Genomic DNA, 25,686 nt, shown 5'->3' with positions numbered 1-25,686 from the left:
CGTATGTATTTACATACATATGGCCCTGGTACAAATTATCTTTTTTTTTTTTTTTTAATTCAGAGAAACAGGAATCACTTATCTCCGCAGGCACATGAGAGTTTGCTTAATATATATAGAATTTATTATGAAAATTTATATACATTTTTAATTATGTTAATAAGAATGCTTTCTTAAGATATATACATGCACTTTAAATGATTACAGTAAATCTGTATCACAGGCTACAGTACTATAATGACTAAAAAAAAAATCTGCTAACTCACATCTACACAAATATCATTTTTGCTAACATTGAGTTGCATTACATAAAGTGCAAACCAGATATAGCAAGGTATAAAATCAAGCTATGTATTCATTTAAATGTATTTAAATAATAAGTATATAGTTATTTATGTAATTATTTAAATGATAAATTTAGATATATGTTTTAGCATATTAGTAAACATTAACTGAATCCCACAAAATAATTTAAAATAAAAATTAGTGCCAAATACTCTGCAATTATCTATAATGTAGTAAGGTAAAAACTCAAAATTTTGCATTTTTTTTTATTTTGCCTGATGTAGAAGTGACATCCGTGAAGACTGTTCCTTGTAATTTTATTGGGTTTTTTTTGTTGTTGTTTTTTAAGTAAAAAAGAAGCTATTTAGAGAGTTCAGAAAATTCAGGGCACTTCCAAAAATTTTATATATTGGGTAGCTAAATGACTGCTAAATTAAGATGTACAATTAGCTGTATGGATTTGAGGTCTACATGGCTGAACATTAGAGGACCTCTAGATGATCTCTAAAGGCCCCGTGCAACCTTAAGGATTCTATGATTACTCAACTGCTACTGAAATAAGCAATCAAAACACCACATTGTATTGCTCTATCCCAATGCATGGTTATGACTCAAAAGATCTTTAGATTATCTGATAAACATAACATTAGTCACTTTACAGACTCTTAAAATCTTTACCGTGAGATGCATGGAAATGCATCTCACATCCGTATGTATGTACAGAAAATTGCTTAAGAGCGGCGTGGTTCCTTGCCGTTTCCTTTTCTCTCTTGTGCAAGAAAGTTACCACATATTGACTCCATCCACCCCAGCAGGTCCCAACAGTTACCCAGGCAGGTCACACCACAGGTTACAGAGCACATTCTGCTTGAGTTAATGCACTCCACCTTAAAACACATGAACAGGGAGAAAGCAAAACCGAGGCTGGTGGAAAGATGGAGATGGCTTTAAGAGAACTACCTCTACGCAAACAAGGTTAAAGAGAACTTGAGTTGATGTTAAGGGCACATGTTAAACCTCAGTTTTCCTCCCCGTAGTGCTCAAGAAGCAAGAGGGATAGTGAATCGGTAGCATTTTAACGCTGCAGTAGATGACGTTGTCCCAGCAGACGTGGCTCTCCGTGGTTCCCAGCTCTGCCACGGGCACGTGCCTCCCAATTTGCCTTTCTACAGGTTTGCACTGTAACAACGGCCTCCAATTGGACATATATCCTTTCCTTCTCAGCAGAAAGGTTAAGTACGAGCAATACAAGAAGCAGCACAGATCTGTGGACTTGTAATGCAATAAAGAGACATGAGGATGCCCTTCTACAAAAGCAATGAGCATGCAGAAGTGTTTCTCCAAATTCAGGGGAGGCTGAAAGGATTGAGGGGATTAATTGCTATTACAATGAAATTATAGCCCTCTAATTGTGAATATCTTCATTAGGTCAACATTTTCATGAAAGAAATTAAAGATGCAGAAGAACTTGCTAAAGTCTGGGTTACTTAAACAGTTTGTTTTCCAGAAAGGGAAGTGGCTAAAAATGTAAATGGAGATTTACTAACAAAATTACTATATAACTAATGTAATAAAAGATATTAGAGACACATGCAAAATCTCATTATAGCTTCAGACAAGTTCAGACAGGCTGAATTTATTTTTTTACTAGATAAAGTCTATTTTTTCTTTACTGAACTAAAGGTAGTTTATAAAAATTGTGCAGTGTTTATTCATTTTAGTATCTTCAAGTTTGAATTCCCTGAAAGCGAATGATTATTTTGCAATATAGCTACACTGTGTTTATTTCTATACTATGGAGTTTACCCCATTAACAACATTCAGGAAACACTGCTGAATTTCTGTTGAATTGTCATTTCAACTATCAGGAGACTATTTGTTCTCCTCAAAAGACAGAATATAATGTTCTGTTATCAAAAAGATAATCCATATGTGTAGCCAACAGTGTTTTCCAGCTCACAAAATTAATCACTGTCAATATTTTATTTCATAACGGTTCTAGTCTCAAAGCCAATTATGACAAGGCGAGGATCTTCATAAACATAGTGCTATTTTGTGCGTATTGTTTCTGGTGCAGCTTTCTGTTTTATAGAAGTACCTCCTGGCCCTGGGATAATAATGTGTGCGTATTAGTGCATACCTTTGGTGAGATCCTGCTTGGTTTTTTCCCCACAATCAAAAGCCCATTGTGAAGTGCTGTGGAGAGCCTCACCTCCCTGGCTGGGCAGTGGTATGCTGGGAATGTCAGCCTCGCGGGCCGGCTCTTTGTGCCTGCTGATGCAATATAATGGCTCGCTCAAGAAAGCAGGTTTCTTCAGCTTTTTTGTGCTGAGGGCTCTTGACATAAAGTAACCTTCAGCAACACTCTCATGTCCCGTCTTTGGTAAACCTCCTTGGTCATCAGGTTCCTCTGTTTGGGCCAGTGAATCCTTTGATAAATGACTATCAACCAATGCTTTGCTAAGATAGTAGCACCCAGGGTTTTCATTCTTGGCATTCATACATACACTTCTGTCTTCCGGGCCTGCCTTTTCCTGGGCTGTTAACATCCCTACAATATGGTCTTCAACTAACATTTTGGAAAGAGTAGATGGGGAGTGAAGAACAGGATCTTGACTTGTGTAACAAGGCGGACTTAATCCACAAGAAAGAAATTCCTGAGATTTTGGCATGGTAACGTTGCTCATTGTTCTCAGGGCTGGCACACATTCTTCCAGAAGGATCTTAAGCTGCTCTTCAGAGAGGCCCATTTGTTCTTCAGTCTGAAAAAACAGGGCAAGAATTTCTTCTGTCAAGATATAATTAATGGTTTGAGCACCATAAAATGGTTTGAGAGATAGAACAGTACTAGCAGAACTCTGAAACTGTTATCACTGAATTTGATTTCAAGCTGAATTTGAACATGTGGACAGATAATTCTACCATTTCCACCACATCTCCACTGGGTTCTAGATAGGTTATACACACTGACAGGACAGAAAGAAGCCTTTCACTTAGAATTTCCCACAAGAGATCATGGTGTTTTTATTATCCAGGTACATATGTTCTCATGTATGTGGATGCGTTTTATAACACATGCGTGCACTTGGGGATATTAGTTTCTGAAACCCAGCTTGCACATTGCTGAACGACTTCAGGGCAGCAGGGCACAGCCAGGGCCAGGCGTGGATCTGGGCAGCAGCAGCACAAAGGCTGCCTCACGTTGATCGGGCACCTCAGGCTGTGCTCTGCACAACGCACCACCGCCGCCCTCAGCCCCGCGGGAGCATCTGCTCCCCCTTGCTGCCCCGTGTCCCAGCACCAAACCACCCCCTCGCTCTGCACTGCAGTCCTTCTTCCTCCTAGAGCTGCCGCTGCTTGGACAGAGCTCAGTGCTCTCTCTTCACCCACTTTCTTACTCAGACAATAGCAAATGCTAGTGGTTTTATAGAAGTTTCCGGGACATTTCTTAAAAGCTAATGTTAAAGACAATGACTGACATTAGCCAGTAAAGACAAAAACAGGAAAGGACATTTTCCTTAGAAAAGGTTTGCAGAGCAAAGTTAATCTTTACCATCCTCAATGTTTCTTAGTACTGCCTAACCACTTAAACAATGTAAAGCTGTTAGTGACAAAAATAACAGGCATATTTTAGATGTGTAATTTGCTCACAAAATATGAGGTATTAGAATACAATCGTATCTTTATAAATATATAATAAATAGTATCACTAGTGTGTAACATCTACTGAAAGGCTATCAAACATTTACTTTTCTAAAGAAATCAAATCTTTGGTTGTACCCAAGCTTCAGTGCGGTAGGTGACATTTTGATGAACTCCCTCAGGTCACAGTGATTTTTATCAAGTAATGATTTTATTCATTGCATGATGACCATCTACATTATGATTTTGAAGGAAATAAACATCAATTCCATCATTTCATTTTTCCTGAGGGTCTTTTACCCAACTACAGAACAGTCATGATGCTGCTTGATGTATGCGACTTGAGGAGACGATAGCCTGAGCAGCCCAGGGTATATGAATTTCATCTGAAAACAATTTCATATTAATGAATGGGAAATTTTTCTGTCAGGAAGAAACTATTTTTCCATTGTTAGACTTGTTCTGGATATTAAAAATCACAAGCTGACACTACAAAATGAACTAGACAGGAATTCAAGGTCACCTTCAGTCATCATTCTGTACTTAAATGTTCAGACATCAATGGTAGCTAATAGCAACTGTTACATCCCAATTACTTTACCATGTAGGCATTATTTGACACACTTAAACTGAGATTTACCAATGCGTTCAGCTATTTCAGTTGTTCTCTTCCTGTAAAGATGAGTATCATTCCCAAATACACACCGAGTTCCCTTTCAAGGATTACAGCAGAAGATAATTGTGTTACAGACACTGAGATGTTTATTGCTTTTAAGCAAGCACAAGTCCTTAGCAGACTGTTATGGTATACAAGTGCCCTCATTAGAATTAATAAGAAATAAGGTGGCTAAACTGAGACTCAATTATCTTGACATCAATGTATGTCATTTTGATGTTGTAACTAAATTTCCAAACTTTCCCTCTAAACCAAATCTACTAGCCCATGCTGAATCCCTTACCTTTCTTGCTGTAGTGTTTTACCTTGCAAAACCACATCTGTTTGCAAATATCTGCTGTTAGAAAAACCTCCCTGGAAGAAGCCAGATACATTAACTGAGGAAGAGCACCACAGCATGCAGGGATACTCCTTCTGAGAGCACAGTTACATCTAGGGTAAGTATATTCACAGAGCAGAATAGTATGCTATGTAACCATAACTATTTTTATACTAGAGAAGAGTCTCACATGTGGAAAACCACATATGGTGTTCCACATGCTTTGTAAGAGTCTAGTTCCATACTTACATATCTTAAAGCTCTCAGCCAAGACCATATGGAGTTAATTTTATGTTAATGACAGGACAATTCACTGATTACTGAAAGGAATCCAGCATCTGGTGTGAATGAACAAGCACAGTGAGGAAGATCATCTTGTCCTGCCTTTCTTTTTCCCCCTTTATTCCTCTCTCCCATCACCTAAACTGCAATATCCTTTTCCTCCTCCATGTTTCCTTCTTCCTTTTATGAGGAAAGTCATATGGCTGGTATTGCCAATTAACTCCTGGGTGCTGAAGCTAATTACTTTGATTCTTACCAGAGAGCCAGGTGGGGAGATTTAGGGCCTAAGGCCAACGGGGAGGGGAATGACTGTAACAGCTATGGAGTTTGAACATGTTTGGTAACTTGTGGGCATGTCTTCTTCCCCAGGGGCAGGCCTGCAGGCAAAGCTGGTCAAGTAAAATTCTATTTATTTTTGTACCGTCTTCATCTCTTCCTTCCTTTGGATCATTTTATAAGATGTGCTTGCAGTGAAGTAAGGAGAAAGGATTTAACATACCTGTCAAACAAAATTATGTTTTAAAATAATAAGGGCTTACTGTTTGCAATTATCCTGTGCCAAAGTTATTTTAGAGTTAAGGAAAAACATAAAGAAGAAAACATCTCTCTTAAACGCCTGAGTCATCTATTGGTAACCAGGAGCAAGAAATTTATACCGACATGAAAGCAGAAAAGCTGTTATTGAAATCGGGACACTGAGTTCAGGGAAACATGCAACTCCTAAGCAAAATAAAGGAGAAACAGCTCTCACCAAAATCAGCCAGGCATTTGCAACCCAAAGGGTGTTAAAACACCTGGGGTCCCATAATACAGTAATTGTGTTAAAGGTTTCCAAAGTAAACATTTGTACACAATTGCCAAAAAAAAAATTCTCATAGTTAGTTAATAGTTGAAAGCAAAACTTGGAATCAACAGTGATGGTTTACAGTGACACTGGATTCTATTTCTCCTGAGCTTTCATTGTCTTCACTGTAAATAATTTACAACTTCTATACAGAAAAAAAATACTTAAGGATGCATCTTTAAAAGTCATAGGACACAGGACATAAAATTAATGTAGTAGAAATGCAGAAACAGCCTTCTAGACAAGGGAAAATGCGCTATTAGGTCTGGTTCCCATTAGAATTTGGAAAACCTTTTAATAGTTTTGGCTAATTTTTAATAGGACACTGAGTCCTATTCATTTCCAAGTTTTTTTTACTGTTAATGATCCAAAAAACTAATTCCTAGCCAGGAATTTAGGAGCCTGCTAATGACCTTTTCTGTTTATGTGCGGCTAGTTTTTCATACACTTGCGGTCCTTCTCTGCCTTAAGATTCCTTGTTCTCTGCTGAATTCCTCTGTGACATGTGTCTATAGAAAAAAATCTTACTGCATGGGGTAGGAATGCAAACTTGCAGTGAGCTACGGACAGACCTGCTGTGACTGTGGGCTTGCAGGCTCAAAGCTTTAGGATTGGTTTCTATTCTCACACAGCAACCAAAACCAGATAAAAACACATGGAGAAAGCTAATAATTTAGGATTAGTATTTCTAATTCTAGTAAATGATGATAAAATGGAACACATCATAAATGAAGAAACACTAGAAAGCCAAGACTACTTAAGGACTCATGTAGCAGGGAGAAATTTATATTTTGATTATATTTATATACACATTTTTAGATTTATATTTTGCTGTGGAAAGGATTACAATGAATAGTTTTATGATGCTTTATTTGCTTGAAATAATTAATTTGGATGCTTTCAAATTGACTTAGTTACCACCCTACATTTCAGTAAAAATATAACAATCAGTTCCAATACAACTGCTCTCTTCCTGATAAAATGCTGTATTGCAAAAGCTCGTGGATCTCTGGAAATAACATCCTAGCTTTGGACCCACCAGCACATCAAGGGTTTTTTTGCAAGTTTTCATTATCCCCAACTGCCTAAGTGTTTCTAGAACACACAGCTCTGCCTTGTTGGGAAACAGCCATCTTTGCCTTGTTATATATTCACGTTATAGAGGATGCATAAATATATACATATATACTTATGTATATATTTATATATATATGGAGATATTATGAGATAACGCAGCCTAAGAGGTGCCCCAGACTGCAAGGCCTCACTGTCACAGAGCAAAGCCCCAGGCCTTGCTCAGGAGCCGTCCTAGTGAGCGAGGCCTACAAGGCAGACTCCTCCTGTCGTTGTCAAAAAGCTTCTCACGGTTTCCAAAGCCGCTAGAGCAACAAAGTCCTTTTGCATCAGGAAAGTCATCCCTGGTACCCATAACTGGTTAGCTAAGTTGCATTATGGGGATAGCTCCTTATGAGAGCCATGCAATCTGTTCTACAAAGAAATTCCCTAAGTGCCTATCCTGTTTCGCTAGGATTTCAGTGCTTGCTTGTTTGCCTTTAAAAACGTTGTGAGATGATTTCATCTGCAACGTTTATTTCAGAAGGTAACAAGAGAAACTGTAACTGGAATAGCTCATAAAGATGCTTTCAACTCAGTGAAGGTGCTTCTGGAGAGGACAGTACCCTGCATGTATTGGGTGACATTAGAAATAAAGACAGGAAGCTAAAGAAAGGATACAGAAATGAAGAGCTCCTTACGCTACACGCATGATTCACCATCTGGTGGTATTGTGCTCAGCTCAGTTTGGGTGGGTTTGAGGAATTCTGTATTGTTTCAGGAAATAAATCTTTACAAAGGCAGAAACAGGATTCCCGAGCCACACAAAAAAATCTTCTGCTTACAGTCTATCTGCCTGCCTGCCTCCTGTTAGCTACATTTTCCCTTCTCTACTTTATTCCATTATTTGTGTATGGAAAAGTGAAAAGGTCTGATCATCAGTTTTCTGTGGCTGCTGCTATTGGATGAAAAGCAGAAGGGATAAAAGTTCCTAGGCAAGAAACAGATGAGAAAACCAAGAAAATAACGAGAGATTAGCGAGCATCTGGTAACATCACAGACTGAAAAGAAAATTAAATTCATAATACCAGGGGCTGTCAGAACCACAACATCAGAACCACCATGAGGCTCAGGAAATAATTTTCCAGAATTTTGTGACACTCCAAGAGAAAGAGACTGCACTTCATTTAGGGCACAGCTTACAGACCCTAGAAAGGGAAAGCAACCAAGGGCCCATGGTTTTCTACAAAGTAGAAAAAATGTCGAAAGCTAAAATACATGTAATAATAATTTTATTCTCTTTTGATAACATCAACACTAAACTACATTTCTCAGAGCTATAGAGCTATTGCATGATGTTGCACTGGGATATAACACAGGGCTCAGGGTACAGTGAGGGAGTTCATCAGGTCATCACAGAACGTGAACTTAAGAAACTAAACAGGAGCTGGAAGAAGGAAGTGGCTTTCATCTCCCAATGCTGAATTAAAACAAAAGAAAGAAGGGACCCAGTATTCTAAAATCTTGGAAACTATTGAAGCCATCAGATCTACTAATTGTAGATAACATTTCCTGTCATCAGAAAATCAGTTTGCTTTAAATCGAGTTTATTTTTTTCTGAAAACTCTTTAAAAAAACATATTGAAGCTCTAAAATGTTTCCCAATCTTCTCTAACTACAAGCAATGTTTATAGCATTCTGTCATCTCCTGCCATAAAATTTTTATCTTGGTTTTAATTGTATAGCATACTTTATTTATGTATATCCTATATAGTCAAAGAACATTGTTAGTTACATTTCTAGTTAGTTTCTAAGTCAATTAAGTTGCTGCTGTCTTGCTACTGAGTTAAACTCCACTTTACACCCAAAAGAGGTAAGGCACAAGTTTTTAGTAAAAAAGTTACAAAGGAAGAAATTTTGCTTTTTATAAAGTAAGAGATATCTTAAATATGTAATTAAGTCTACTTGGAGTATCTTTTCTCTGTTAGGGAAGAGAGGTACTGAATTAGTGTAACTGGAATATTTGCAAAACAACAAAAACTAATAGTCATTTAATGATAAGAATAAACTTTTTTTTCCATGGAAATAATTAACAAGTGAAGAATTAAAAAAAAGAAAAAAAATTGATTTAAGAACTAAACTATGGTAAAAAAATCTCTAACATTATCATGTTCAGTAACACTGAGCTGTTAAGGTGATACCACACTTAGAATTTAAAATGACTCCAAGGATATCAACCGATGTTTTAGAAAAATTCAACTTTTCTAATTTCAGACCAATTCAGTGTTTAAGTCATCTAAGCTGCTCCATTTGTAGGTTAAAAAAAAAAAACAAACACCGTACTACACATGCATCACTATATAAATTCTTGCATTTCTAAAATCTTGTTAAATCAATTTTTAGCCCTTTTTTAGAATGTTTGATTCCATGAACCATCACTTGTTCTTAGGTTACAGAAAGAAACAATTCTTGTTTGCACACACTCTATGTATGTGCAAAAACACGAGACACATTCCTGAACCGAGATTTATGATCTACTGCACTGAATACGACTTTCATTTTCTGGCCTCTGCAGAAGACATGGGATTTCTGCAAGTAATTAGGTTATTTAACATTCAGAAAGAGTTTTTAAACATGCCATTTTGTGTTTTTAATTGTTTGCTATTAAGCATCTGACAGTTTTTTTTTCATACAGCTATCTTCTCTGACTATTACTAAGTTATGGCTTTAATTTTCAGCAAAGCCAACAGAGTCGACAAAAATGCCTTGATGTGGTTGCAGCTGTTTTCTGTTACCAAAAAAATAAACTCACATTTATTTTACTTTTTTCTCTCTCTCATTTTGGCTTTTATTTTCCAAGAAGCAGATGCAGCATAAAGCAATGGAGCCATAGTACCCTATATGTCAATCTTAAAACCCTGCAACTAAGCGTCACGAGAGCTTAAAAACTCTCACAAGTCCAATACAACACGAGTCCAATATAACTTATTGGGCGAACAGGAAATATAAACAGGAATAAACTGAGGGAATGCAGATTTGTTTCCTCATCATATGAAAGGGTCACTGCCAGTGTTGAAACACCAATAAAAGTAACAAGTCACTCCAATAAGAAGCAAAACAGAAAAACCACAAGCACATGATCAATATGACCCATGCACTTAAGGGGCCAAAAGGCCCCCAAAACAGCAACTCACCCAATGCAAGCCAAGAAGATTCAGAGAAAGCAGCAACTGCCAGAAGCTTAAAAGAAAAAGACAGACTAATAGTCTGTGTGTTAAGGAGTTCAGACCACATTGTCCAACCTTCTCCAAGGAAATCTTGCTAAGTGGCTCTTATTTATTGGCCCTGTTCATCACTAGCAGCAGGTACCTCTGAAGACCAAACTCTTCCACACAACATGTGTCTGTGCATGGTACATCTGAGGAGTGATAAAATTATAGGGGAAGAAACATTCTTTCCTAATACTGAAGTGAAAGTTTCTTGTTTGATTCACATTTTTGTGAACTTACAGCACAGTAACTTTAATAGTACCCAAAATTATAAAACTTATAGGGAAAAGAAAGGAAAATGGAGATATTCACAGTTATGAGAACTGAAAATATGGAATCCTAGTTCACAGTGACAAACCTGTTAAATTCTTTAAAAAGAGAAAGAAAGTAAATGCCCATTTACCACTCATGAAATATTTCTGACCTTTCAATTCACATAAGTATTCAAACTCACTGAGGAACATGGTTTTAAAAGCTGTGAAATTGTCATTGTTTGTTAAAGAAATTCTCTGTATATGAGCATAGATAAATGAGCAAGGGTGTGAGTGGTTTCACCACATCTGAGTGTCTCTTCACAATAGGTCAGAGACAGAAATGATCAAGATTTGGGGGCTCTGTGTGTCTGGCAGAGCTGCTTGCCATCTGGCAAGTGCAAAGTCTCTATTGGCGAAGTCAGGTTGCAGCCGTGCTTGTCAAGGTGGGCATATATTCTGTGGAGTACTGAATACAGGTCTTTAAAGAGGAAGAAGAAAATCTTCTTTTCTAATTAATGGCAGAGTGTTTTGAAATAAGATACCTGATTCTAGCTCCTCTTTTTGCATTCAAAACAAAACAAAAAAAAAAAAAAAAAAAAAAAAAAACAAAGCAAAAAAAAAAAAAAAAAGACCAAAAGCCTTTAGGAAGAATGTGGTGAACAGCACTGCCCCAGGGTAAACATTCAATTTGGAGATGAAAATCTTCGCACTCATTCTAGTTTTTGTGAGGAAAAGAAGGCCTTTCAGTAAGTACAGAACTTGAATTTTGGCCTGAAATATTAAAATACATGTTACCAGAAAATTTACATTCACCAACGTAACAATGAAACAGCTAAGACTCTGATAAAACCAACTTTTACTTACCAACTAATATTACCTATTGTTTGACAGCCTTTAGCAAAAATATTACAAATGAAAAATGATAGTACTAATCATTTGCTGTCAGACTCGTAAGGTCACTGTTCAGTAACACTGAGCTGTTAAGGTGAACCTGAGCTTTGACTGCTTATTAAAATTCTCCATTTTTCCTCGGGCTGGCATATCACACACAGCAAGCACGCAAAACAGGACCAACGATACTGGTCCTGCCAGACTGCTGAAACTCCTGTACTGTCATGATAAAGGAAACCTGGGTGTTTTATGACCTTGCCAAACTAGAAGTTTTATACAAGAACCAGACTCCTTGGGTTTCTGCGGGGCAATTCTGCAATTCCTCGCTGCTATCACTTCTATTTTCCCAGTCCTGTACTCAGAAGCAGAGGTCTTCCACATGCTCAAATGCATATGTTGTTTATATATAATATAAAGCAGCAGGAAGGACTTTCCACAGACAAATGAGAATAAGTTTCTGTAACTAAGCAAACCCTGGGCCAGCAGACAGATACTGCAGTGATGCAGCAGACACGTTACCTTCCCTCTGCATGCTCCTTCACTGGGAAACCCACGCCTGGTCAGCTGGATCATTCTGTCTGTAACTGGAATTAAGGATGGCATCTGACAGGTAACAAAACCACCCTGGGCAGCTTCCCATACTTTCTCTTCCTCATCAAGAAGGACAGCAAAAGGCAAGTGGGGGAAGTAAAGGACACCAGATCACCTATGAAAGTTCAGACTTAAACAGAAGTGTATATGAGTTTCTACATCAGGGCTACAAATAATAATGTTGTCCGTATAGAAATACAATTTATAACAGAAAAAAAGAAACTCATATGTCTAAAATTATCCTGATGGACAGAAATTTTTAGATGTTTCAATTTTTCACCCATTTGCTGCTAAACATGTTCCTATATAAAGCCTAATTCAAAACAGCTGTGTGAATTTTTTCTAACGAGCATTTACATTTAAAGAAATTAAACCACTGCTACAACTAACAAATATTCCCAAAAAGTAGCATGCTGCAGGTGTGTGTAGCTCATGGAAAAGTTAATTCTTTGCATTTTGAAACATGTGATTGCTATAAGAATAGATAAAACACATTTTTAAACGTGGGTTGTGAGAATTCAGCTAATACTCATTTGAGGTCAGGATAATTCCACTAACTTCTTTAGGCACAGGACGGGAAATAAAAGTCTAATACTTTTCCTAGCAAAAGATACAAAAGCACCAAAAGCCTCATGTTTTTCAAAGGAAAGTTATGCAAATTCATCCTGCATCTGGGATACAGGTGACTCTACTGAAACCCAGTCTGTCTTTTGCCCATAAGGCCAAAGTTCGCATCACTCATAAGGTTTGAAAGATTCATTTACAAAAAGCCTGTGTGATCAAATTTCAAGGTCAATGCCTTCCACACAAAGCCCAGTGCTCCCCAGTTGCTTGGAAGTCCCCTTCCTGCGCACCGGAATTTTTTTGCCCAGTTGTTTTCGTAAAAATAACAACCCAAGTTCACAGCTGTGTTTCTGATGAGAATTAATGATGACATTGTTGGTTTTACAGAATTCTACACTTCTCTCATTTGTGTGGAATCACAGCTGCTGAAGCAGGAGGCAAGGGCAAAATATTTTGTGGGCATCTTCCAGGCACTTAGCAGAAAGCTGCTTATTCATTTTACCCCTTTAGACACAGAGTTCCTATTGAAATACATTGAGAAAACAAGATGTCATATTTTGTGAAATAAAACAGCAAAAGCTTATGGCCAATAATAATTAAGTCATAGCTTGTTTAACCAAGGCCATTCACTGCTAAACTTGGTATCTTTTTTTCCTCTGTGCAGAAAGTGTGAGGTGTAGCAGCGTAGCCTCTATCATGTGTATTAGGCACGTGTATGCCAACTTGACTGGTGCAATATGAGAACTACACATAATTGCTAAAATTAGTGAGTTTTATTCAAGACAGACTCACTGTGTTTGAGTGACACAAGGCTATCCTATCTTTTTGGAGATGTCAAAAACCTATTATTTCTGAAATTTTAGTAACAAATTACTGAGCATCTCAGTATCTGTCAGCAGGAGACACAACCAGCTTGTTCTTGCTTGTATTCAAGCACTGCTGGATGCAAGATGCATTCTTTCAATGCACCTGATGCATTTGATGCAATCCATGATTTATTTTATCCGTTAGCAGAACGGTTATCACGGGTCATTCACTTTTGCCTTCCCGTGGATCTAGTTAATATTGATTAGCAGTAGCAACATGCTATTAGACCCCATGCTACTAAAAGAAAGATGGGGGATGAAGGGAGTAAGAGAGGAAGGACCAATGCATTTTGGTACGTTCCCAAGTCGTTCCTGGGGAGACAGACTGAGAGACTTCACTCATCCTAGTTGGAAGGAACTAGGTCACCACGTTTTGCATCTCTCTAGGCTTGCTCTGTTTGGCCCCTTTCACTTTCCATACATCCTAGAGCCCAGTTTCAACAACAGCCAGGCACTGCACTGAATCTGTTCTGTAGCCCGCTGAGGATGGACGACACTTCCCCTTAACAGATGATAGATGTTGTTCACCAAGGTGGTAGATATTTAAATTTAGTTCTACCATGGCTAGGCAAATGTTTGAGCCATAAGTTATATGGAGTGAGACCTTATTCTTTTAAAATCAAAATGTTTTAACTGTGCCTAGCTGCCATTTCTAGGTGTTAGATCTTAAGACTGCAGAGGCACCTGTCAGGAGTCCACATGAGATACTTAAACACCAAGAGAGGTTGAGCATAAAGGTACGGTTTTTTTTGCTCCTATCAGTTAGCCCTGGGCCATTCCCAGCTCAGTAAACTGGCTACTAAATATTATTTAAGCCACCTAATCCTCACCTTGAACCATAGAAATAGCCCAGAATTAAAGCTGGATCTAGGAAATGTGTTTTAACGGATTTGCCAAGGTTGGAGAGCACCGAGTTTTTCCAGCCTCTCCACTTACCTTTCTCTCGTGATAGCCCTAGAGTTTATTGGGTAGATATTTGTAATATGAAACTCTTACCCAAAAACTCACTAATGACAAGGAAGCAGTGATTTAATTCCACACAAGAAGGAGGAAGAGGGGAGTTAGTTTGTGAGCATGCATGTATACACACCACATGCCTAATTCTAATCATTTGATTGCATAATGACAAAAACAGAAATATCAGGATGAAAACAAGATAAAACAATATAATATTAAGAATGAATCAGAAAGTAAAGTGGATGTGTACAATGCAAATTCCTATTCTGCAGCACTAGGTAATAAATTATATAGTCAATTATATAATAAAAACATCCCCCACCTTTGACTCTCAGATATGCAGAGAAAATCTGGATGACAGTGTCTCCCAAAACCACAAAATAGACCCATGTGTTCATGAAAATGAACCATACAGAAAAAATCCGTTTTAAAAAATACCCAGGAATAATAACCAGACTGATCAAAGTATTTTAAGCATTTACATAATGAGGACCTTAAGATTTATTTTTCTCATTGCTCAGAAAAAAAATCATGCTGAAACCTTTAAGAGATTACTCATTTGAAAAAAAAAAAGTCATGGACATTGGCTAGGACATTGATACAACATGTACAACAATTTAAGAATAACAGCACAGCTTCTCATCTCCAAATGCAGCCTTTGGCAAGACCAGTTACTGGCTGAGGGCTCTTTAAGCAGGTGAAGCTTTCAGATTCTGGACAGCCATCAGGATCGAGTTCTTTACTAACCACCTGAACATACAGGGACACCCTAAACGTTCATACTGTAAGAGGAGGAGAAAGAAAACCATACTGTACTCCGAGAGGCTACGGCTGGTTATAGCTAACCATGCCTGTCTGCATTTTGAGCACTGTTTAAAAGGCACTGACAGATTTTGGGACAGAGTCTCAAGGACTAATCTAATCAGGGAACTAATGATTCATCTTACTCAGCCTCTTGGCTTCATGCAAAAGTGAACTTGCTCCTGAATTATAAAAGTATCTGTCACCCTTTTTGATGCTTCTCTGAATTAAAGAAGTTTAACCTGCTAAGCTTCATTTACTACTAAGCATTCTACATACAGTTTCTATTATGTATGAAATAAAGACCAAAGATAGCAGACTGGTAAGGGGTAAAGCACATAGATCCTTTAATTCCTGGCTTCCTCACTGAAGTTTTTGGGTTCAACAGTTTACTGTACTTCAGTTTATCTCAAAAATACAGCTGCTGCTACTTGTGGGACAGAATGAGGGAGACAAAGCTTGACTAGCCAGCTTGAGGAAAATCATTTTGCAGTGCTCTGTTTGTTTATAAAATGCTTGAAAAAATCAAGGTTATAGCAAAAATTTTTAGAGTCTGAGAAAGGAAAACAGGAAAAAGAGTCAAAACTGAAGAGAATATTGCATTGTATGCTACTTCCGAAGGGAGAAATTAGAAACAACAGGACATTGCAACTGATTAAATGATACATTATTCAAACAATAGAACAATGTTTTAATTGAAAAAATAATGAGATCACTATAAAATAATGGAAAGATGAATGAATGTTGAAGAATTGAGCTTGATTCAGAAGAGATGAAATATTTCATAAAAATGAAGGGATGTTTAGTTCAGCCTGCTGGATTATTACTTGGCTAATAAAATATTTCCTATAATTTAAGCCCATACTCTCATATGCTCGTTTTCTCATCACTTACCTCACACAAAGGCAGTGAACATAAGCGCACTGGGTACTGCCTATTCATCAGCCCACATCTTCTAACCTCTGCACATGCACTGATGCAGACATCTGATCTGCAGTGCAGCTCGCTGAACCCCCTATTGTCGCTTAATCCAGACTGCTATAGATGGTGCAAGTGCCAAATGCTCCACAGAGGCCTGCTGCACAGTACATGCCTCACACTAGAAAAGTCCAAAACTATAACGAAAATGTCAACATCATTAAACATGCTAAAGCCATTCCTAAAGATGACTCCTAAAGCCAGCTTTCTGAACCTAATCAGTTTGCACACTTTGCAGCATTATCTAAACACAACATTGTAGCTTGAACATATGAACAATTTGGATGAGAGAAAATTAATGTGCCTCTTGCACTTACACGTTTTGCTGGTCTTGTAATATTGCAAAGAGTTTGAGTAAAACCACAGACAATGTCCACATGTGAGACCTTATGCTGAGCCTTTTGAAAGCATCAAGAAGCTCACAGCTTAAGGGAAATAAAGGGCAAAAGGTTTTACATGTAAAACCTTTTTGGCTTCTTCAACGGATTGTTCAGCTGTAAGATCCTTCAGAACCACCACAGTGGCCCACTTCAGTCTGACCCTTGTCCATCACCCCCTCTGCTCCTCCACTCCTTTGGTAACCCCTACATCTAAGTATAAAAGGAATTCTAATAAAGCAGCATTAGATCTACCTACTTACATCTCCCAGCCCAAGGGAAAACTTTTCCATAAAATGTAAGACCTTTAAGCTTCCTATAGAGTATGGCATTTCATTAAGGTTTTTTTTTTTTTTTTAAACAATATTCACTGCTGTTTAGTGATAGTGTTTAGTGTTTATTTTTAAGTTGATAGAATATTTCTTGGCCATCCTTCACTTGCATCTCACCCTCAGCTGAAAGAAGATGCTACAAATTACGTCACACCATTGCCCGAGCTCGGCCACGCCGCCTCGCTGCACGGGAAAGCCTCAGGGCCAGCCCACCGACCGGATGCAGGACACAGGAGCTCGGCCACCTCACGTGACCTGCTCCCCATACCTGCTTTCCCCAGAAGCAGCTCTACCCCCTGGGCTGCAAAACCAACATGCCCATTTTACACATACGTACCTCATCATGTCACTGTCAGCTTAACTGCAAGACAAGCACTTCAGGTTGACAAGTCTCCTAACTGCTCTCAGGCTGGAATCAACAGCCATGATTGCCTTTGGCTCCCCCAGGAATGCAGATCCGAGCCCTGCAGTGTTTGGTGGGATATGACTTTTCCTTCTCAAACACCAGGTTTTCTTCCTCAGTGGCTGCCTGGACAGCAGCCTGCTCTTGACCTCAGGAGACAGTTAGTCAGGGAGGGAATAAAGCAGCCCTCTGACCAGGTCAGAGCAGTCCAGGGGCTGCTTTCTCCTGCTCCTCCTCGTACCACAGACCTTTCCAGCTGGCTGGAATCTTTGCTCTTTGAGTGTATTCTGTCAATGAATATACTCATGGATATGTTGTAACCTCTTATAACTTTCTGACTAATTAATAAGACTTCTGGAATGTGGGCTTACTACTGTACAGCATTAATATTCTAACCAATGTACCATTTTGTCATGTTCAAGAAGGCTTAAAATATGAAAAAAATATGCCCTAGCTTGACATTGTCTGTCCTGACAATCTCATCATTTATTAGTAATGAAAGAGATGCTTAAATGGTTGGAAACATTGAATGGTTGAAATGATAGCAAACTACACTGGAAGATTTCTCCTAAAGTAAGGAAGGATGTCACAGACCTGAGGATATTATCATAGGCAACATGCAAACTGCATGAGTTTGCACTCATGTAATATCACTTGACAAACACAGCAAAAAAGAAACACTTTTTTTTTTCCCCATGATATAAATACATCTTTGAGAAACTGTTTTGACACTTAGTATATTTGAAAAGACAGAAAACTTCAACATGCCAAAACAAGAACTGTACCTTGAATTGGACACATTAATACATGTTATATAGATGGCTGACCATTGCTGTGATCTTGCATGCCATAGCCAGGATCACATTCAGCGCAGAATTTGGACAACAGATATAATTGACTTCTAGTTCAAATTTAGCTTGTTTTTTTGTTAAATGCAGAATGGATCTATGTCCTAAAGAGGTGTTCAGAGGCTCTGTACTATGACTAGCTTTATTTGGAAAAAAGATATAAAATCAATATCTTAATTGTGCTGGACAAGTCCCTCGGCACTTGAGAGCACAGGTTTCAGTTTTACCACCTTAACCAAACTCTAGTTTGAACAATAGTCTTTCTACTTAAATTCTTGCCATAGTTTCCACAGGAAAAGATATTTGCCCTCATTTCCTGTACCAAAGCTGTTGCTGTGCTCTGTTAAAACAACAGTGCTTTAACGCTGCTAACATCTGGGGAGGGTTAAGGGTTTGGGGCTTTTGTTCTTTTCTTCCCTCCTTCTAAACATGGAGAGGGACAGAAAAGTGATTTAGAAGTGTCAAGCATTAATCTTAAACAAAAGGGAGGACAGTAGGGCTTAGAAGCATTATTTTAAATTGGAAGGGGGAAAGCCTTTGTATGTCAACAAATATTGATAAACACCTGAATTCACTAATGGAACTAAAGTCATTGCTACGTAACTCTCATTTCTAGACATGTTTTCACCTCTTATGCCCTACTCTGACAGCCACTTTTCACTTATTGCAACTACCCAGTTTGAGTCAAGATGACCAGATCAGGTAGGAGCTGATTGCAATCAGAGCACACGCAATGCTTTTGCATACGCGAATAGTCTTTTATTATAAAAAACATCTGCACGGCCTTGCAGCATTCCTCAGCAGCTACTTATTGAGAGACAAGTGGGCAGGCATTCACGCAAAGCCTGCTCTTTGCAAAGCACAAAGTACCATGTTAAAACTGACATCGCACAACAGCATCTCTTAATTTCAGCTGTAGTAATATGGAATAGGAAGAATTATTTCCGAGGGAAAGGTGACATTTGCATGTGAATTTCTGCCGACTACCAACAAACATACTGAAATGCATCAATAAATTTCCTGGTATACCAACCTGTTCCCCAAATGAAAGAAATTTGCCCGAAGTTTATCTCCACACAATGAAGACCATCAGATGGTCTTTGCTTTAGGTAAAAAACCGTATCAGTTGAGTGGATCTACGGGCTGTGCAAATGCACATTGACTCTGCCCCCCATTTGCTGCTATCTACAGACTCGCAGAGAGCACCTTGCATTACTAAAATGTTAAATTAATATGCACAAAAGTTAGTTCACCTATATCAATAATACTGCTTCCAGCTTCACAGTTTCACTTTGACTAAATAAAATCTACACAATAGTTTCCTAGACGCTGAAGAAAATGTCTATATCCCCTCCCATCTCCAATTAGTGGCTAAATAGTATTTCATGTATTCTTCTAAAATGATGGAATCTTATGCACTAAACAAAGCTTTATACACAGATTAGACCAGTTCTGAATATTACAACAAAAGAACCTGAAGCTACATTCCTCATGAGACTGGCTGAATTTCTGCCATTCATGCTTACTCTCCAGCACAATGCCATTAATTGATCTCACACTAGAGGAATTTTCCTCCCCTGGAGTCATGAATTCTAGAGATGGGAGGGTTCGGGACAATACCAGAGCCAATACCCGTTTTCACATTCATGTGCTCAAGATTGAAGAGAGAAGAAGAAAAAGAAGAAAAAATACTAATAATCACATTAATACTCCAAATTAAGAAGGAAAAAATCTCTCTGTAGTTCCCATTCACACTACTTCCCTACAATCCAAAGCAACAGAAGCAACCGAGGACCACGCCAACCTCATTGAGGAGAACTTGGGCAGAAATAACAACGTGTGTTGCATTGAAAGCAATGCAAGAAAAAACAGGGGCTGAAGGATTAAAAACAGTTTGAGTTTAGGTAAGAAAGAATCAGACAAAGATATCCCAAGGATCACTTGAGAATTGTTTTCAGCGTTCCTTAAAGCATGCGGTAGTGATCCACCATGCTCTACTTAAGTCTGGTTTTGCTGTGAAGAAAAGCACCTCACGCGGGGTGGCCCTGCAGAGCCAAACCCGGGCTTGTGTCCTCCGGGCAGGTTGTCTGCCCAGCCCTGCCCCGGCTCTGAAGCTGCTCTCCCCAGTGGCAGCCAAAAGCCTCTCGGATTGAAAAGCTTGACCGACTACACATGGAATAGATACACACAGCCCTGGAGAAGCCTCAACCAAACAGAGCCTTGGGCTCAGCTTGGACAACAGGGAACACAGAAAGAGTGTTTGGACTGAGCAAGGGGTTTAGATTTCATGAAATGCTGAGAGAGTCTCCTGCTGTTCCCAGACATCTAGGACAAAATTGATCATCTAAATCAGCACCATTACATAGCACAACCAGACTTTATTAGATATGATCATCATAATATTTTTAAACATATCACCAATTATAAGTTTTCTGTTAATTCCCCTCACATTTTTATCACAAATATATTGTTACTTACAAATTCAAAGAAAGATTTCAGTGTCAATAATAGTTAAGAAAATCAGCCAGTCAACAAGGAATTTCAAGAGAGCAGTATTTATAAAAATCATTGGATGTGAGAACTGTTTTCATAACACAGATTCTGAACTTTTACTCCTGAATCTTTGAGACTGAACTCTGAGACTTCTTGATTTTGGGGGAGGCTTATAAAAGTTTCCAGGTACAGGCTGTCAAGTGACATCAACACCAAAACGGCAACTTTGAAAGAGCCTCTTTACTAGCACAGCCTAACCAAAGAAATAATACATTGAACAGTGATTGATCTGCATCACTTTTAACATAATGAGGCTATATTTAATAATCAGAAGTATGTGGCACAGCTTTTGCTTTTGGAAGTCATCCAAGAAATGCCTGAGATTTTATATCTAGAACAACATATAAAACATTCAATAAGAGTATGCCTTCAGCCACAGAGAACTATTCCAGAAAAAAAAAAGGTGGGCTTTTTTTGTGTAAAGATGACAATTTGCTCTCAAAAAAACTCGTTCTTTACTTAAACGCACCTGCACAGTACTCATCCTCTGTATTTAACCATGGAATTATTTGGCATAGTTTACTAACATGGCAATGTTCTCATGGTTTCAACACAGAAATAAAACTCCTTGAAATAGTCTAAAAGCCATCAAACATGAATATAAACACACATATGCACTTGCTCAAGTTTTCAAAATGAGAAAATGCAGTCATCAAATTCATATTCAAAAACTGATGCGACTTTTAAAACACGAGAATGTATTAGCTGCAGTTATCCTCACATTTTTTTTTCCACGTGGAACATGTTGGAAGTTCTTCTAACACATTATTTCCATCATCTTTAACTTACTACCATGTTTTTCCCCAGAAAAACAACTGGAAACTACAAAATAATACTCCCACAATCCTATCAGTGAAAAAGATGTTGGAAGATTTTTTGGCCTAAAAAAGTCTATAAGCTGTCCTCTTAAGATAGTATATCCAGCTCAGAAGAAGAAGTTATAAACATTGTTTATTTATATTACAATCATTTAACAGAAAGGAATCTACACTTGTGGTTTTCAGAAGTGTCTGCTGCTTAAGTCACAAGAATAAGTTATTTAAATTTCTTAAGAACATGCTGAATCAACATCTTTCAATAAGGTCCTGAGCATCTCCAGTTTCCATTGGTGTCAGCAGAAACAAAAGGCATTCAGCAACGGGCTACAATTTCATTCGTTCTGAGGGTCTGAACTTGCTAAATTATGAGAAGCACCTACACTAACAATGAATACTTGTAACAATGCTGCACCACGCTCAAGAACATGCTAATATAAACATTTAAAAAATGTTTAAAACATTTAAAAAATAATTTATGACTTATATTTCTTCCTTTTGGAAATGTACTTCCCCAACAAAGGACTAATTCATCTCTTCATTGTATCTGTAGCAAGAGATAATCCTCATAGCTACTTAAGAAACAAWATTMTATCTTGGCRGTAAAWSTCTAAAWTATATTAGGTCTGCTGTTGCGARMAMAAAAAAAAAAAAAAAAARWKMWCTGTCTTGCTATTACTCAGCAGGATACAAATTCCTTTCTCTAAATGGAATTCCAGACATTCCATCTGTTTCCCATAAAAGCTGAAGATTGTTGGTTTTCAAGTAGAACACCAACACTATATCTAAAGAGTGAAAGAAGAAACCATATGCAGCCAAATAACAAGCATATAGCAAAAAAAAAATCCTATCCTTTATATGAAATTCATAGATAAGTTGTTGCTTGAGCTTTTTAACAGAAAACATACTAGTTACAAGTTAACAGGGAGGCTGACATTTCTTCACTAGTAATTAGGTAAGACCGATTTTTAAAAGTCAGATTTACAAGGTGATTGAATTCGACAGCCAGATGACTGGAAATGGAAGCAAATGAGGGAATACCTGTCCTCTGCTCTGCTTTTGCCACCTCAGGCACAGCCACCTCAAGCAGCTAACGTTCACTTGTAACAGGGTATTTGGTTCTCTACAGGTTCTCACACGATTATAATTCTGCACCTATTTTATTATATGTACAGAATATGCATTTTCCCCTTGTGAGAGCCAGTGGCCATGACGCTGTTTGAATGGGGTAAGTGCGTGAGGAAGCAGCAATCTGCCCGCAGAGGTGCTCAGGCTCTGGCTCACAGCACACACATACCGTGCGGGTTATCGCCTCGGGAGCGTTTTTGAAGATTACTTGTTAGCTGCCTAGCCAGGACATTTTCAACACTTTTGCATGTGCAAATACACACTGATGCGCCCAAAGCCAATCTAATAGTATATTTTGTAAAAAAAAAAAAAAAAAAAACCATGAAAATCATAAATTTCATCAATAGAGTTGTAACAATATTTCTATCAGGTATTTATTTTAACAAGTGCAAAGTCAGAAATAAGTCTTGGAAAAATGCACAAGGAAGTATATCACTAACTACATACTACATATAACCCAAAAAAATGCATTCCTTTTTTTCTTAAAACATATGTTTTTGCCATCTTCAGAAAACCACAATATGGCCTACTCCTTTTGTGTAAAAATGAATTATTAAATTCCTTTTTAAAATATTTCTCCTAGCCATAATTCATGGCATTCTCAGTAATTCTCATAATTTATAGTCATGCAAATTACAGACCCAACCCCCAAACACACAGGACAAATTTTAATCATAAAACCCTCTTTGAATTCCTATTACAAGCATGAGCCTGCAGAATCAGGCTCCATAATTTCAATGTGAATAGTCAGAAGAGAACAACAAAGCCTTAAAATATGAAATCAGTAAAGCTTGCTTTCTTTGTGCACTTAGTCTAAAAAAATGTGCATATAATTACAATATAAACAATCTGATTTTGCTAAGCTTGCACTTCTATACTGCATGCTAAATGCAAGTAGGAACACCTATAAAATTTATACCACAGAAGTATCATATATATATATATATATGTATACATACACACACTGACTTTTTAAATAGAGCTATTAGATGTGTTCTGGAAAGAAAAACAACTGAAAATAAAAGTGAGAGAAAAGACTTTTCTAGAAATATTATGTATCTTGCAAAAGAAATAAAACTTAACATTTTTCTGAAGCAAAATGCTTGGAAATCCTTAGGAACTTACAATGCAGTGAGCTGAAGTTCACCCTGCAGTCCCCTCATGGAGCTCCAGCTGCAACAGGGCTCCCCACTCCTCCCCAGACGGGGGTCCCACAACTGCAGATCCACACAGGGATGCTGGAAGCCAGAGCGGGGCTACTGCTATTGCAGATGTTCCTAGTTAGACTAGCACCCTGCTTTCCTGTACAAAGGTTTGAGAAAGTCTAAAAAGCAGCACAAGGAAGCTATGCCAAAAAAAGAGACTTTCAAGATGATCAAGAGATCACTCTCTAGGAGATAAACTGGTAAAGTTACTTCCACAGACCTTTATAGTGTTACTAAATTGCCCTAATGAGCATAAATTAAGTCTAACTAAAGCTTAGAACCTTAGACCGCCTTAGGCTTTAGAAGATCCTTAAGAAAGACATTTTTGTATAACTTACAGCAACTTGACGCCCAAGCAAAACATGAGCATTTATGGAATCAATTAATATGAGCATAGCCCTGCTCATACATATGAGATAAACTCCAAATGGAATTAACCAAAGACAATGCCATTTACTGACACTCGGCATCTACTTATGTAACATGTAGGCAAGGTTTTCTCCAGTGATTTTCTCGAGTGATTATAGCGCTTACATGCATCTTATCCCAAATATGGGTAGTTTTTTAAAAGACTACCTAAGAGCTCAGTTATTCAGGCAGAAAAAAAATCTTGTATATCTATGGAAAAAGTTACTATATGGATTATGCATGATCTTATGCAAGGAATTGCCCTTTCTCTGATCTTTACAGAATCACACAACAGATGTGGTTGGAAGGGACCTCCAGACATGGTCTGGTCCAAAGCTTGCTCCAGAACATTCCTGACCAGGGCCACGTGTAGCCTGCTTCCCAGTGCCCCAAGGATGGAGGCTCCACAAGCCTCTGGGCACCCTGTTAGGGTCCTCAGCCACCCCTGCAGTAAAGGGCACCCAGCAGCAACTGCCCAACCTCCTGCACCCACAGCGAAAACCTCCAGACACCAGTAAAGGCAAAGATGGTACACAGAGATTCTGTGAAGGAAGAGGCAGTGCAGGAGTTGGAGTAGTTGAGAATGACCTTTCATGATGAAAAGAAATATAAAAGGCCGAGAGAACATTAGCTTTCAAAATTATGATCTAGATACAAAAAGAAGCCTAGCTTATTCTTGTTTTAATTCTTATTTAATTATTTGCAGATTGCATTTTTGTGTCAATCCACCAAGCTGAAATATGCATGCTAATTATTTTGAAACATCTTACACTAGACAGCTAGGCATTGAAAAGCTAGGAGGAAAGAGTTAAAGAACATTGTTACAGCCTTAGCCTATATTAATTTTTAAGTGCAATTTTGAGAAGTTTTGCTTGTTTGTTTTATAACAAGTAACCAAGATTTGAACATTTTATTTCAAAGAACCAACTACCAATGATTTTCTGCTGTGGCTGACAATAAGTTTTGTGGATGAAACCAACTCTTTGGAGACAACATCCATTTCACAGTTATGTTAATGGTTGATTATGCTTGAAATGCTGACGTGGCCCCTACAGAGAGCATTTGGTTAGTTTGACTGGGCCTCCTTGTTGAAGTCACTGCACTGCAAGCTTAGCCTGCTCTACCATAAAGAGTACAGGAATGGGCAGAAGGCTTCAGTTTTGCATATTTTTTTTTTTTGTATCAGATGAAACAAATAGCTTTCAGATAGTGCTTGCATAGTTTTTACTAGTTTTTAAAATGTTTTCAGCTGCTTTTTCCCCCCTTAAAATTTTCACTAGGAGTTATCATATTAAAAAAGCTCAAAACCAATCCTATCTCTACTTGGTACCAATCATTTTCCTTT

At 38.0% G+C, this 25,686-nt stretch overlaps 1 protein-coding gene across 1 annotated transcript in view; it reads right to left on the bottom strand.

Annotated features, from left to right (window-relative positions):
- Positions 1 to 2,105: 2,105 nt before the first annotated feature.
- FSIP1 (fibrous sheath interacting protein 1) overlaps positions 2,106 to 25,686 on the bottom strand; it is a 51,174-nt gene continuing 27,593 nt past the window's right edge. The window contains 3 exon segments of the mRNA XM_026051840.1: positions 2,106 to 2,169; positions 2,426 to 2,447; positions 2,450 to 3,047. Coding sequence (XP_025907625.1) covers positions 2,106 to 2,169; positions 2,426 to 2,447; positions 2,450 to 3,047 — 684 coding nt within the window.

This window comes from Nothoprocta perdicaria, unplaced genomic scaffold (genome assembly GCF_003342845.1).
Source record: "Nothoprocta perdicaria isolate Ctin4 unplaced genomic scaffold, notPer1 scaffold_8, whole genome shotgun sequence".
Classification (NCBI taxonomy): domain Eukaryota; kingdom Metazoa; phylum Chordata; class Aves; order Tinamiformes; family Tinamidae; genus Nothoprocta; species Nothoprocta perdicaria.
The sequence above is the reverse complement of the archived record's forward strand: the minus strand, read 5'-3'. Positions and strand labels throughout refer to the sequence as shown.